General features: G+C 40.5%; 5 protein-coding genes across 5 annotated transcripts in view; 3 read left to right on the forward strand and 2 right to left on the reverse strand.

Moving 5' to 3' along the window:
- Positions 1–2,913: 2,913 nt before the first annotated feature.
- BATDEDRAFT_36530 (uncharacterized protein) lies at positions 2,914–3,807 on the reverse strand. Its single transcript, XM_006675830.1, has 3 exons — positions 3,555–3,807; positions 3,212–3,456; positions 2,914–3,139 (listed from the first exon to the last, which is right to left on the reverse strand). Exons 1-3 carry the CDS (start codon positions 3,776–3,778, stop codon positions 3,033–3,035), a joined length of 576 nt encoding a protein of 191 aa, XP_006675893.1. The 5' UTR covers positions 3,779–3,807; the 3' UTR covers positions 2,914–3,032.
- Positions 3,808–5,960: 2,153 nt separating this feature from the next.
- BATDEDRAFT_22262 (uncharacterized protein) lies at positions 5,961–7,798 on the forward strand (the record flags this gene model as incomplete). The annotated part of the gene is made up of 2 exons (XM_006675451.1): positions 5,961–6,059; positions 6,815–7,798. 2 exons carry the CDS (start codon positions 5,961–5,963, stop codon positions 7,796–7,798), a joined length of 1,083 nt encoding a protein of 360 aa, XP_006675514.1.
- Positions 7,799–8,078: 280 nt separating this feature from the next.
- On the forward strand, positions 8,079–8,728 carry BATDEDRAFT_85955 (uncharacterized protein; the record flags this gene model as incomplete). Its single annotated transcript, XM_006676057.1, has 4 exons — positions 8,079–8,147; positions 8,263–8,386; positions 8,504–8,581; positions 8,658–8,728. 4 exons carry the CDS (start codon positions 8,079–8,081, stop codon positions 8,726–8,728), a joined length of 342 nt encoding a protein of 113 aa, XP_006676120.1.
- Positions 8,729–8,806: 78 nt separating this feature from the next.
- BATDEDRAFT_18619 (uncharacterized protein) lies at positions 8,807–10,274 on the reverse strand (the record flags this gene model as incomplete). The annotated part of the gene is made up of 6 exons (XM_006675129.1): positions 8,807–8,893; positions 8,994–9,168; positions 9,251–9,375; positions 9,494–9,622; positions 9,714–9,911; positions 10,174–10,274. The coding sequence occupies 6 exons, from the start codon at positions 10,270–10,272 to the stop codon at positions 8,855–8,857; spliced, it is 765 nt and encodes a 254-aa protein (XP_006675192.1). The 3' UTR covers positions 8,807–8,854.
- A 953-nt stretch (positions 10,275–11,227) lies between these two features.
- The window catches only part of BATDEDRAFT_29352 (uncharacterized protein), a gene marked incomplete at both ends in the record, with an annotated part of 6,575 nt that continues 4,500 nt past the window's right edge, over positions 11,228–13,302 (forward strand). Inside the window, 6 exons of the mRNA XM_006675575.1 lie at positions 11,228–11,294; positions 11,548–11,921; positions 12,256–12,568; positions 12,653–12,871; positions 12,939–13,125; positions 13,203–13,282. Coding sequence (XP_006675638.1) covers positions 11,228–11,294; positions 11,548–11,921; positions 12,256–12,568; positions 12,653–12,871; positions 12,939–13,125; positions 13,203–13,282 — 1,240 coding nt within the window. The remainder of the gene's footprint in view (positions 11,295–11,547; positions 11,922–12,255; positions 12,569–12,652; positions 12,872–12,938; positions 13,126–13,202; positions 13,283–13,302) is intronic.

The raw sequence follows: 13,302 nt of genomic DNA on the forward strand, positions 1-13,302 counted from the left end.
AACTATGATGTCCACCATATACATTGGGTGACGGCATACAGGTAGATGCAAAAGGAGATAGTGACGTGCAGGACGACAACGCAGCTGATGCAGACATGGGACAAGGAGAATGAAAGACAGGCATTCGATCAAAACAGTGTCGAGACTCGGTCATGGTAATTGTGGGAGACATGACAGTAGACGCGTTGGGCGATGCATGTGGTGAAAAAAAGTTGCGATTTGTGCCAATATGATGGCAGCTAGATGATATATCTTGAAATGTAGGAAATTCGGATACATTTGGCGTACCTATGCAGCCTTCAATTGGAGCTACAGTCGTCCCAACATCTATCTCCTTGGCAACATTAACGACACATTGAATAGCCAGTGAATTCATATACTGAAAATTGGTAGCAGCAATAGCAGATCCTAGATAAAGACCTGCAGGTCCTTTCAAGATCGGTGCAGGTCCATGCTGGTATGGGTTTGAAACTGAAAATTCAGAATTTGGCTCTTCAATAGTAACGAGTCTAGTTGGATTCATGTTTGTGGTAATACCAGCAAGCTTAAATTTACGAGACGCACTGGTAGCTTGATCTGGAGAAAGGGTCGAGTTTGCAGTGTTGACCAAAGTGTTGATGCTTAAAGAAATATCTGGCCTTAGTCGCCGTTTAGCCAACTGTGGAACAGATGCAAACATGACGAATGCGCGGATTATAACAAAGTACTCAGCTACGTGATGGCAAAGCCGGAAAGCAATAAGGTGTAATTGGCAAAAATGATCGCAATGACACCTGTGTACTAAAAGGCACTTTGCAGCAGTATCAGCAGAAATGACAATATTTACAGCAAAGCACTCGCGAAGTTTAGACTATTGCAGAGTATCAACTGTATTGAACCTCGGACAGAATAGTAGTACGATGTAGGCAAATTCAGACACAGCTATAAAGATGTTTTATGCAAGTAATTGACTTGCAGCGCTAATATTAAGTTGCGCAATGAAATGGGCTTGAATGGTAAACTGGTTTGGAGGAGCAGCCAAGTAGCAGTAAAACGAAACTGGCTGTAACTAGCAAGATGATAATCTATAGCAAGTACAAAATAAAAATTAGTAAACTGCAAGACCCAATCCAGCAAGTCAGCTGTATATGCGAGCTGAAGCATTCAATGGGTTGAATTGGTGCTATAGAAGATGAATTGGCTGCCAAAAGAACAGCTAAAATACAGCAAGTGAAGGGGAGTGCGGTTGAAACAGTAAATGAAAGGATATAGACAACTGCATTCCAATTGATACTAGTCAAGACTAAATCCTATTAAAGCAAACGATTGAATATAGACTGCAAGTTACGACACATACCTTGCAATAAAAATAGAATAAATAGTGTGAATGCTGGCTTGTGGGGTGAAAGCAGCTCTTTGAAAACAAGTCTATTCAGAGTGGCTTAATAAAGGAATGAAAATATTGGCAGTTGATGCAAACTCGGTCAGTGAGTACTTTTAGAGTTGGAGCCAGATATGTTGAAGTAAGGCGTTAAAGGATAAAGTGCAACCTCTAATAGGCCGCACTCGAAGCTTGATTGAAACGGCTTCAAACGTAATCCAATCCAAAGGATAAATGTAACCACGTGATTTGTGTTATTGCTTCTTGTAGTGCTTGGCGTTGTTTTATCGCCGTATTCACGTAAATGGAGCACTTGTTATTGACTCACTGCTCTGCTTTGGAATAAACAATGGCTGAATATTCGTTGCGCTTTCCTACTAGATATTGGTTGGTGTTCTAATAGACATTCCGAGTTTTTGTTTCAAACATAACGCTCATCATATGATGCGCACAAAATTAAACTAATTTAACTGAAATTATTAAGATACACTATACAATCACCAAATTGATCCATTGCAGCCCATATGTTGGCTTGATAGTTTTGATGCTACCAATCAACCCATGTTGCATCCTAAAAACTCGTATTTGCGCTCGCTCAGAAAACAATGTACACATCTGGAATGCAAGTGTCTTTATTCCAATCATTAGGACAAAACCAGTGTATTTTTTAATGAATTCAAAACACAATGATAAACAGACAATTCCATGAAATGATATATGCATTTCGACTCCCTTGTTTAATGCTCCATTTCACATGAACACGACTATGATTGGGTAAAATGAACTATTAGGCTGAGTCATAATAATTTTTAGTTTATTTATAAAATGTGCCGCTACTTGATATCCCTTTACGGACAAACTAACCTGGACCTGGCATGTCAGGTTGATGCATATCACTGCAATGCTCCTAAAATATACCACTTGATTTGTTGAACAGCATTGCAATAGTGAGCTCGTTACCGTTAAAAGCTGTCAAACATTTGACAAGTAAATGCATCTAAGCCTTGAACCTTGCTTAAAATGGTTCACCGTTACCTAATTGAATCGCATTCAGGCTTCATTATCTCAATATTTATCAAGCAGCACCGCTTCAAAATATTTGACCAGCACAGATTATGCATTCCTGAGATTGTCAAGCTAGAACGCATCCGAATCTTTAGGATGCAGTAAATATGGACTCGATTGAAACTGTCAACCACTATACGGATTGCAATGGATGATCTGGTTTCAAACTTGGTGATTGCAGGTAGCTGCATCTGGAACAAAAACTAAAATGTCTATTAAAGTAGCAGTCAATGTAATAGGAAAGACAACAAATATCTAACCGCTATATTCTGAAGCGGAATAGAGACAGGCTGTAGAATCTACAAAGTGCTCCACTTTATGCGAATACGGCCATAATATACCATACGTCATGTCAAATCTATTGTCAAAATACTTTTGGTGCTCGCATAATTCTGAATACAATGCGGCATTCTGACCAGGATCCTGGTTTAAATTTTCAGCACAGTATGAACTGTTTAATCCCTCACCAAATAATACATGATGGTTTTAGAAAATAAAATAAAAGCGCTATATATTATGGGCACAGATTCAGCACTTCTCAGTCGCTACATAATAGTCGTATTTGAAACGGTAATGACAAATAGATAGTGGACATGGCATAGCTTGATTATTCCTCCATATCTTCGGTATTAACCAAGAATTCACTGGTAGATATTAGGCGAGAACGACGATCAATCAACTCCACAAGGTTGTCGAAACAGTAGTCAATGATTTCTAAATAATGCAGAGCATTTCAAAAATTAGATTATAGACATGACGAAGCAGATACAGCAACAAAAAGCTTACGAGAAAAGGTACGCATGGTGAGTTCATGGACAGGCACCACGCCTTTTAGATATGACCAACGGGTTTTGAGATATTGTGCATTCCAAGGCTCGTTCTCACCAACCAGCATCTCCCATACAATCTCAGTTTCGTCATTTGCAGCAGAGCAAAGTGCCGACATTCGGGTTAACAAAGAAGCATAATCCTCGTATTCAAATGAACGTACTACCGAAACGGCTTTTTTGCCAGATTGAAACGACAGATTCCTAATAAAATAAAATACAACCAATACATTGTTAGCAATTGTAAATGCGGTCACAAGTCATTATTCTCATGCTATAAAAGCAGTCTAAATGCTTCACACCATTTTGTTCGGCATTGAATATCAGTACGGGTGACAACCATATTGGCAACGTCTCGCCAGCGTATAAGATTGGATGAAGCTGGCAACTTGTCTCTAACAAGAACATGATTTACAGCTTCTCCAAGTTTTTGAATCTCTTCTTCAGACCATCGACCCGATTTAATGGTTTCGTTGCTAGCAGCCAAAAGTTTTTTCCATCGCTTTTTAATATCGCTGCGTCCCATTTCACGCTCAATCTCGGCATATCGCTCTCCTTTAATAGAAATCAAATGTCGCAACATATCGTCTTCCTCCTCGGTCCATCTGCTACCACCTGAGCGTTTATTAGAGTAGGCGCGAGACATGTACCAATACAGTTGGTCAACAGTTCTGTTTAATGCTGCTGCCTCTCGTACATTGGCAATAAACCCAGAAAATTTTTTGTCATTGTACATGGCCGAGGTTTTGGGATCTAAACCAGATTTTGAGGAAAAATCTGTGCGTCGATTGATCAAGTAATGTAGATCCTTTCGTGGAATGTTATGTTCAAGCATAAATGCCTCCACTACTTCGTCAACACGATGTCTTTCTAGATTGGAAAACGGTCCTTGGTTGTAAGAAGCTCTAAGAGCATCTGCCTCTTTGCCCGTTACATGAAGTGTCTTGATGTATTTTTGGGAAAGAATACGAGTATCATTGATGGGGTCTGCAGATGGAACCATGACTGCTGATTGTGGAATAACGGCACTGGAAGGACGATGCAAGAGGAGGGATTTTTGGCGAGATGGAATCGTCTCAGATTCAGAAGTAGCGGCAGCAGCGGCAGCACGAGCCAGCATTGTGCCAGTATCTAGAGGCAAAAACAGAGATGCGGCGGCAGTAGCAGATGCTGAGTTGGTGTCATTTGCCGCGGCAGTATTGACTTGTTGAACAGCTTGCTGGGCAGCAGCAGCAAATACATTCTGCAGGATTTCATGGTCGTTTTCAGACATCAGCTGCTGCCATTGGTCCGAGTTTTGGAATGCAGATCCAGATAGCAGATTGGTAGCTGAAGAGTTGGCAGCATGCTGAGTGGCAGCAGAAGCAACAGCAGCAGCAGCAACAACAGCAGCATTGATGACTTCTTGAGTTTTTTTGCGATTGTCCAAGTCTTGTTTGGATTCCTTTCGTTTACTCTTCTTGGAACCAGAGACACGAGGAAGTAGCTGCTGCTGCAGCTGAAGTTGCTGCTCCATTTGTAGTTGATGCTGTTCTAGCTGCTGCTGAAGAATAAGTTCTTCAAGCAAATTAGTGCTATGATCCACCTGCTGTTGCTCATGCTGTCCGAGCAGTGCGAGACCCTCATCCAGCTGTTCCACTACAGTCTTGGCAGTTTTGGTTTTCTTCTTCTTTTTACCAGCAGTGCTGGCAGTAGTCTCGGTTGAAGCAGCCTCAGGCAAGCCAAACAAGTCCATAGAATCATTCACATCCTGCTGCTGCAGTTTTAGTTGTTTTTGCAGTTCTAGCTGTCCTTGCAGTTCTTGCTGGTCCTGCAGTTCTTGTTGTCGTTGCAGGTCATGGGCCTTTTTTGCAGCCTTGATAGCCTTTTTTGCAACACTTTGAGCCTTTTTGAGAACAGCGTCATCAACAATGACAGTGGGTTCGCCTGTGGCCTTTCGTTTGCCCATGGTACTGTTGCTGCTCCTCAGGAACTTGGAATGTGTAACTGCAAATACCTGGTGGTTGAGTGAAAAAACGCCAACTTGTGCGACCAATATTCGACTCGGTTTGATTTGAGTTGGCAAGCGATAAAGGACATGAAAACAAGATACAGTGAGAGATCAGCAGCAACCACCACTCTTGATGGTATTGTTGGCTTGCAGATGTTGGTTTGAATGGCATGATCATCCATTGTTTTTGGTTTCTAGACCACGACGACAGTTTGACAATTCGACAGGTTGACACGATCAGTTTGCTGAACGATCTGCATTACCACTTGCAGCTTGTTTGATGCTGTCAGAATGGTTTTAAAACATGATGGATTCGGGTGGTTGAAATACAGTTGTTTTATCTTTCCATTCTCATTTCTTTGTTCAATTGAAATATCGTCCCTTTTTTCAATTGACATACTCTTGAATTTTTTTCAATAAACTCACACTCGACTCCATGTATATTCAACTGCGCTTCCATATTTTCAAGACACAGAGCAGGTGCGCCTCGTTCAGTTAGTATGATGGACCATTCACTTCAACACTTTTAAACTCATTTGGATGTATCACGCGACCTTTCCATGCGCCTAGATAGCTAGTTGTGAACTTTAAAATGCTTCTGATCGTGGATAATATGGTAATCACGTTATTGCTTAAATAAGGTGAGCATCGTAAATTATCAACCTATTTATTCTCCCTAGCTTGTTACTTTGCTTTAGCATTTCAAAAAAGGCGAATAATGTCGTTTAATCTTCAGCGTAGTTTGACTTCAAATGTCAATAAGCAATATTGGGGTGCTCCTAGTTCCTCCGTTGATTGGTGCGAGATGAATTACGAGGTTAGTACTGATTATAGTTGTATTCACGCAAAATGAAACACTTTTATGTATTTATCTTGCAGGGTTTTCTCCATTTTGCTTCGAGATAATAATGGTCAAATATTCGTCATTTTCCTATCACAAATTAACTACTTGTTCAATACACCAAACTCTTCTGAACAAGTCCATCATATGATGTTCACAACCAACCTATGGTTTTGATACAAGGGTTCCTTTCAAATCTCCCTTCTTTACTTTTAGCATAGCCATGCATTGTACGATCTTCAAGTTTGAAACCGTATTTATCCATCTAATCTAAGCATTTTGTTTGGCTATTTTGATGCCGTCAATCAAACTACAAACATCCTTGCTGTATTCTAAAATCGGATATATTTGCGTTCTAGTTAAAAAACAGCAATCGCATATTCCGGAAATACGACTGTTTCCGTGTCAATCATCAAACATCATAATGTTTGATGTGTAGAAATGGAGAGTCGGAGATTAAACAGGTTTCAAGAATACGAAATTTATTGAAACAGGATTTGAACGTTCCATTCAGTTTTTCATACAAAAATGTATGGCAATGCTGTTCAGTAAATCCGGCGCGAATCATTTCATGAAATTGGCCGTTTGCTATACTTTGACATCCCTATTTACCGTTCCATTTTATTGCGATGAGGCTATAACTGATTTTGACTTTGTTGTGCAGAAATTGTGCTTTGGTACGATCATGTAAAGCCATGAATACTTATCAACTTACTAATGCGACTTTGTAGGTTACAACTTTTATCGCTGAATACTTCAATACTATATCCTCTTTTGCTATGGCAGTGGTAGGTATGCTGGGCGTAGTTCTCCATCCGTGGGCAGAGATGCGTTTCCATATGGCATTCCAAACCACTGTTGCTGTAGGCTTAGGCTCAGTAGCATTTCATTGTACTCTTGGAAAGTTTTCACAGGCTTTGGATGAAGTTCCCATGCTATACTCTGCTCTTGCATTCACGTATATTGGTATCTGTGAACGATACAGTCCATCAGCAAGGGTCCGTCGTTTTCTTGCAATCGGACTCACGTTTCACGCCATATTTACCACTTTGTTGGTCACTATGTCTGAAGGCTTTTGGCAATTCTTTCTTTTTCATGTAAGCTTTGGAACTGCTCAGTTGTTTGCCATTGTTCAGGTCATCTGCATCTATCGCGACCGTGAAATTCCTCATCAGTTCAAGTCCGGAATTATCCAACGCAGCGAAATAACCGAATCCAGCAAACATCGAAAACATACTCATGATCGTAAAATCAGTTTGGAAAATGCAATCCTGTCTGAAACCAAACAGCTTCTCAATACTCATCACGACTGTGCCGACTCTATATCTGACCATTCAGTCTATGACAATCAGCGAGCATGTGCAAATGACCCAGTTGCTTTAACTTTCCAGCGTGGCATCTTGTCATACGGCGTGGCCACTTTTTGTTGGTTGACTGATATGCTTTTCTGTGAGCTCGTGAATCCTCATTATAAGGGTGCGATTCTTCCTTTTAACCCACAACTTCATGCTTGGTGGCATATATTCGTCTCAATAGGACTGTATCACTTGGCACTCTTGACACTTGCTGCTCGTGTGGATTCAAAATATGGTGCTGGACGTGCTGTTTTGAGATTTTGGTTTAATATTATACCTTATATCAAGATTGTGCCCAAGCTGCCTGACACTGCATTCGCGGCAAGACCATCTGTCAAAGTTGCCGATGAATTGGATTAAGTTTATTATATTTAAAGGTTAAGGTTGAATAGATGCAATGCTTGTGCTTTACTTGCAAGACAATAAATTCAAAATTTAACTAGTGGATGTTGTATCGTCTTGATCATGGAAATCCAAATAGACATTCAAGTGCTTTTGTTATCATCGAGATGCACTTTAACCAACCTAAAATTTTGCGTGAAACTCCGCTCATGTTGTTGCGTTAGCCTGAACAGTTTACATTCCATCTTTATCCACCTTCTATATCCTTATACATTAGCGACTGAAACAACGACTTCAAATGGACGACTTTCAAGGAGTAGAAGAAAAGGCGTTTGTGGTGGATGAAGTCAACAATGTCATTAAAGAGGTATTCAACTATGGAAATTCTAATCATTCAACCTTTTAAATCCCATACATCGCCGTGGTAAACCCAGAAACACTAGTGGTTTTAAATTGACTTACTGACACAACCCCATGCATAGTCTATTGAAAACACTATCCAGAATGCTGCCTACCATCACAACAAGGTCGGACAATGGAACTCGAATATTATTGAGCAAACTCTAAAGCGCTTGACGGGTCTCAACAAACCATTCAAGTATATCGGTATGGCTGCATTAGTGTATATTCGCGTTTTATCTGGATATTGCCATTTCAAGATTTCATTGTATCCAATGCCGAAATGTGTTGCAATACAGTGCTAACATTTTGTCGAGGATTTAGTGACTTGTACTATTATGCAAAAAAATGGAGCCGGTCTACACACAGCGTCATCTTGCTACTGGGATAATTCAAGTGATGGTAAGCCATCCCATGATTTCAATATATATTTGATTGTTTTTAACAATCTCTTGAAACCAACTTGCTTATTATACAGGAAGCACAACGTTTAAATACGATTCAAAGACCATGTACGTCATTGTCAACGTGTTTGGTCTAGCCATTTAAACAGCACTCAGTCAACTTATCCCAAACCTTGATTAATTTCCCTTGGTTGAATACAGCAATACAAATCCGTTCATATCAAAACAAAGAGTTACGAAAGTTTAGTCTTGTGACAGGAGCAATAAGAATTTAAATGACACCAGCCTCGTTCTTGAGTTTGGAGATGAGCTAGTAGAATGAGATTACACATTTAATATGACCAGGAGTTAATGTCGAATAAGCATGGCAGGCAACAAGAGACCAGCCACGAAAGCAATGCCATATTTACCTCGTCAACACTCTCGACCTTCTTTCCACCGGCACGCTTGGCTGGTTCAGCAATGCTGAGGGTCTCAATTGAAGGTGCCAGATCGACGCCAAGGTCACTGGGCGTAAGCTTTTCAAGAGGCTTCTTTTTAGCCTTCATGATGTTGGGAAGTGTGGCATATCGTGGCTCATTAAGTCTAAATCATTACATTTAAAAAGTCAGTTGAATTCAAATAGAACTACAGATCATAAACAAAAGTTAAATAAAACCACATCCACCTTAGATCGGCAGTGACAATGGCAGGAAGTGGTGCCTTGAGGGTTTCAAGACCACCGTCAATCTCTCGAGTGACGAGAATCTTTTTGGCAGCATCGGTAAACTCAATTTTGGATGCAAATGTACCCTATTTATATTTTAAAACAATGAATTGAGTTGATACCAATCATGTCAATGAATGCATCCAGTCGAGTTACAGATTGTCTGTATTGTTGTATGTAAACCAAAATGGGCAAGTAACATACCTGTGGCCAGTTCAAAAGACCAGCAAGAAGTTGACCTGTTTGGCCCGCATCATCATCAATTGCCTGTTTTCCAAGAATAACGAGACCTGGAGATTCCTTTTGAATAATAGCTTTGAACAGCTTGGCGACCTATTAAAATCCGGGTTAGTAAAAAATGGACAGACCATTAGGGTCAAACATTAGCATGGTATTAAGAATGTGATGTAAGATCAATATATACCTGAAGTGGTTGCACATCCTGACCCTCAGCAGTCTCGATATGAATAGCCTTGTCTGCACCCATGGCAAGAGCAGTGCGAAGCGTTTCCTGGGACTTTGCTGGACCGACAGTGAGTGCAATGACTTCTGAAGCAACCTTTTTTTCCTTGAGCCTGACAGCTTCTTCAATGGCAATCTCGTCAAAGGGATTCATGGAGTGCTATTAGATATGATCAACACAAATATATAGTTCAGAATGGAATCTATTAAGCAGCTATAGATAGGTTTGATAGCTAAAAACCGATGAGGTGGTCTAGTATGGAATGCTGGGCAATTGAAAGACTTGTTGGGATATAGCTGAATAGGCTAGTGTCAATAGCTGATAGATCGGCACTCGACATGCAACGATCTACTCAGCAACGCCTGCACATATTTGACAGTAACTCGGCGACTAGAGTGGGGTTTAAAGTGTATACAAGTACCTTGACATTAGCGGTCTCGACCTTTCCACCAACGACTCGGATCTTGACAGCATAGTCGACCACTCGCTTAACTCCAACAAGAACTCGCAAACCAGACATTTTGATGTTGGGTGAAATTACAACTAGCAACAATCGAGATGAGAAGACGAGGAAAAATCCATTTTTTGGTTATATAGAAAACTACTCTGAAGATCGTGCCAGAACAAATCAAGCTCAGCAAGCAACCACAACTAGACCAAATGAATGGTGTCTTGAATTTAATCGAGAGAATCAGTAAACTGGTCGTGTGGATACAAGTCAGATTGTTACAGTGATACACGAGACACGAGCAATAAATGTTCATGTCATTCAAATCAGCTTTCCTTTCATCCAAACCAAAGTTACAAGTGGATATTGAGTAGCTAGAATAAAAACAGTTGTTGCATTCCTGAACATGCAGCAATTGCTTTCTTGAACTAGAGCGCGATTGTATTCGAGATTAAGATGCAACAAGGTGCAGTTTAACTCGGAATATCAAAACAATTGAACCCAATGTCTGGACTGCAATAAATGAGCCCGGTTTCAAATTTGGTGATCGTAAAACGCATGACTATGTAACAATGAAGAAAAGGCAGGCTCAAAACATAATTAACCTGCAAGCACAACGATCATCATATGATGCATACAAAATCAAGTTAAGGGAGCTCTAAATGCTTTGACATTTCAGGATTGTCTGGATAATAGCATTGAAAGATATTTGCCAATGCCTATTTGATTTTGGACATGCCATTTCACAAAGCTACACATTTACTTGATTAATCATGTCAATCGTTCAACAAACAGCAGTGTCGCGAGATGAAGCGTCATTATACAACTCCATACTTTAATACTGCAGAAACTACTTGATATAAATGAGTTTGTATGACGTACAATTCAGATAAAATGGAGAATGCCAATTTCCAGTAGGAAAGCGCAGCAAATATTTAACCGATATTTATTTTGAAGCAAAATAGAAGCAATCGCAGCAAGATAAATTCAAGTTTCATTTTACGTGAATAACAACTGTAATTTCTCAATGAGTCTGGATGCTGATGTAACTCGCCCGCTTCTCTTTGAGATCGCCTGGGAGGTTGCCAACAAAGGTATTGATCACTAGATTCTTGTCTGGCAAACCATGTTTATGAATGTGTCAATCATTTCCATCACTATGCAATCACTGAGCTTTTGATCTGATTCGCTGCATATGTATAATCAAGTTTATATCTTGCTCACTAGAAGCATCTATGCTGTTATTTCATTTATCACTCACTGCTTTTACGATCTCATCAATGAATTATGTATTTCCTTGCTGAATGCATATGTATGCCAACCTGCCATAACAACGGTTGTTTCCAGTGGGCGGAATCTACACTGTCATCAAATCCAAGGCTCCCGTCACTTGCAACGAATACGATGACCGATACTGTCTGATTGGTCCACTGTCATACAAGACTGCTCCTTTGGAAGTCGAGGAAACTAAACCCTCTTCTGCAGCCATGCGCTCGGCTATCGATAGTCTGCAATCTGCTGGCATCAAAACTCTGTTTGGTCGCTGGCTGATTGAGGGATCGCCCTACGTGTTGCTTTTGGATGTTGGATCGGCTTCCTCGCGCATGGGTGAATGGAAGGCTGACCTATGGAATATTGCAGCTGTTCCGTCTCCATCTGACGACCAGGAAACTAACCAGGCCATCATGTTTGGTTATCTTGTAACTTGGTTTTTGGGAGAGGTAATGTGTTTTAGTCTTGCCAATAACGGCAATCATTTATCGTGTTGATCTAAACTGGCGGATTCTGTCATGCTGTGGTGTTTTAGTCTCGATGCTTTTAAAATTATCACTTATTGAGTGTTGGTTAAGCAATGTCACTCGACTCCATTGTTTTGGCATTCCTATTTTCGAGTTCAACTGGCTCAAATTATGGCCATCCTTTACTTTTCTTGATTGGTACTGATTGTCTTGTTCAACTTTTGGATCCTATTTCTTTTAATAGTTTGTCGCTGCCCAAGATCGTGGACTTCAGTCTCGCCCATCATCTGACTTGATTGGTGATGACGCTTCGCAGAAACGACCAGTGGTGATTGCTCACTTTCACGAGTGGCAAGCAGGTGTTGCCTTGATTCTGATCCGAAAACGCTATCTCAACCTCGCAACGGTCTTCACAACACATGCTACTCTACTTGGACGCTATCTTTGTGCCGGTGATGTCGATTTTTACAACAACTTGAAATTCTTTGATGTAGATGCCGAGGCTGGAAAGCGTGGCATTTATCATCGATATTGCATTGAGCGTGCTGCTGCTCATTGTGCAGACGTTTTTACCACTGTTAGTCACATCACTGCCTACGAGGCAGAGTGGCTTCTCAAACGAAAACCCGGTATGAAACTGATCAATCGCAATGGTTGCCTCATATATATGATACACTAACAGCTGCTGTTTGATTTTTACTGGATACATCTAGATGGTGTTTTGCCTAATGGTCTTAATGTCATCAAATTCAGCGCCATTCACGAGTTTCAGAATCGACATGCAATCGCAAAGGAAAAGATCCACGAATTTGTTCGGGGCCACTTTTACGGCCACTACAACTTCAATCTCGACAATACTCTCTATTTCTTTACTGCCGGACGTTATGAGTTCCGCAATAAGGGTGTGGATATGTTTATCGAGTCGCTTGCTCGTAAGTAGATTTTATGATTTGGTAATGGCTTGATTAAAAATCTCGCTAACCAACTTGAACGGACTAGGGCTAAATGCTCGTTTAAAGGAACTTGAGTCGGATATTACTGTTGTAGCCTTTATCATCATGCCTGCAGCAACTCATAGCTTTACTGTCGATGCACTTAAAGGACAAGCTGTCATGAAACAGCTGCGTGAAACTGTCAATGAGATTCAAAATTCTGTTGGACATCGTATCTTTGAATCTGCAGCAAAGTAAGTTTAATTTTCAATTGTAGCTGTAAAGTACTTGTTTTCACCAACTTTTACCAAAACCAATTATTGACGGTTAGGGGCGAGATTCCAGATTCTAAGATACTCATGGATGAAGAAGAGATTGTTATGCTTAAACGTCGTATATATGCTCTTCGTCGTGACTCCCTTCCACCCGTT

The sequence above is a fragment of the Batrachochytrium dendrobatidis genome, assembly GCF_000203795.2.
Source record: "Batrachochytrium dendrobatidis JAM81 unplaced genomic scaffold BATDEscaffold_1, whole genome shotgun sequence".
Classification (NCBI taxonomy): domain Eukaryota; kingdom Fungi; phylum Chytridiomycota; class Chytridiomycetes; order Rhizophydiales; genus Batrachochytrium; species Batrachochytrium dendrobatidis.

Excerpts from the sequence above, each read along its gene's own strand:
- BATDEDRAFT_36530 (XM_006675830.1), bottom strand. The coding sequence starts at position 3,778 with ATGGGACGCAGCGATATTAAAAAGCGATGGAAAAAACTTTTGGCTGCT. Across the intron at positions 3,457-3,554 it reads ATTCAATGCCGAACAAAATG|GAATCTGTCGTTTCAATCTG; the intron begins GTGTGAAGCATT and ends TTATTTTATTAG. Across the intron at positions 3,140-3,211 it reads CACCATGCGTACCTTTTCTC|AAATCATTGACTACTGTTTC; the intron begins GTAAGCTTTTTG and ends TGCATTATTTAG.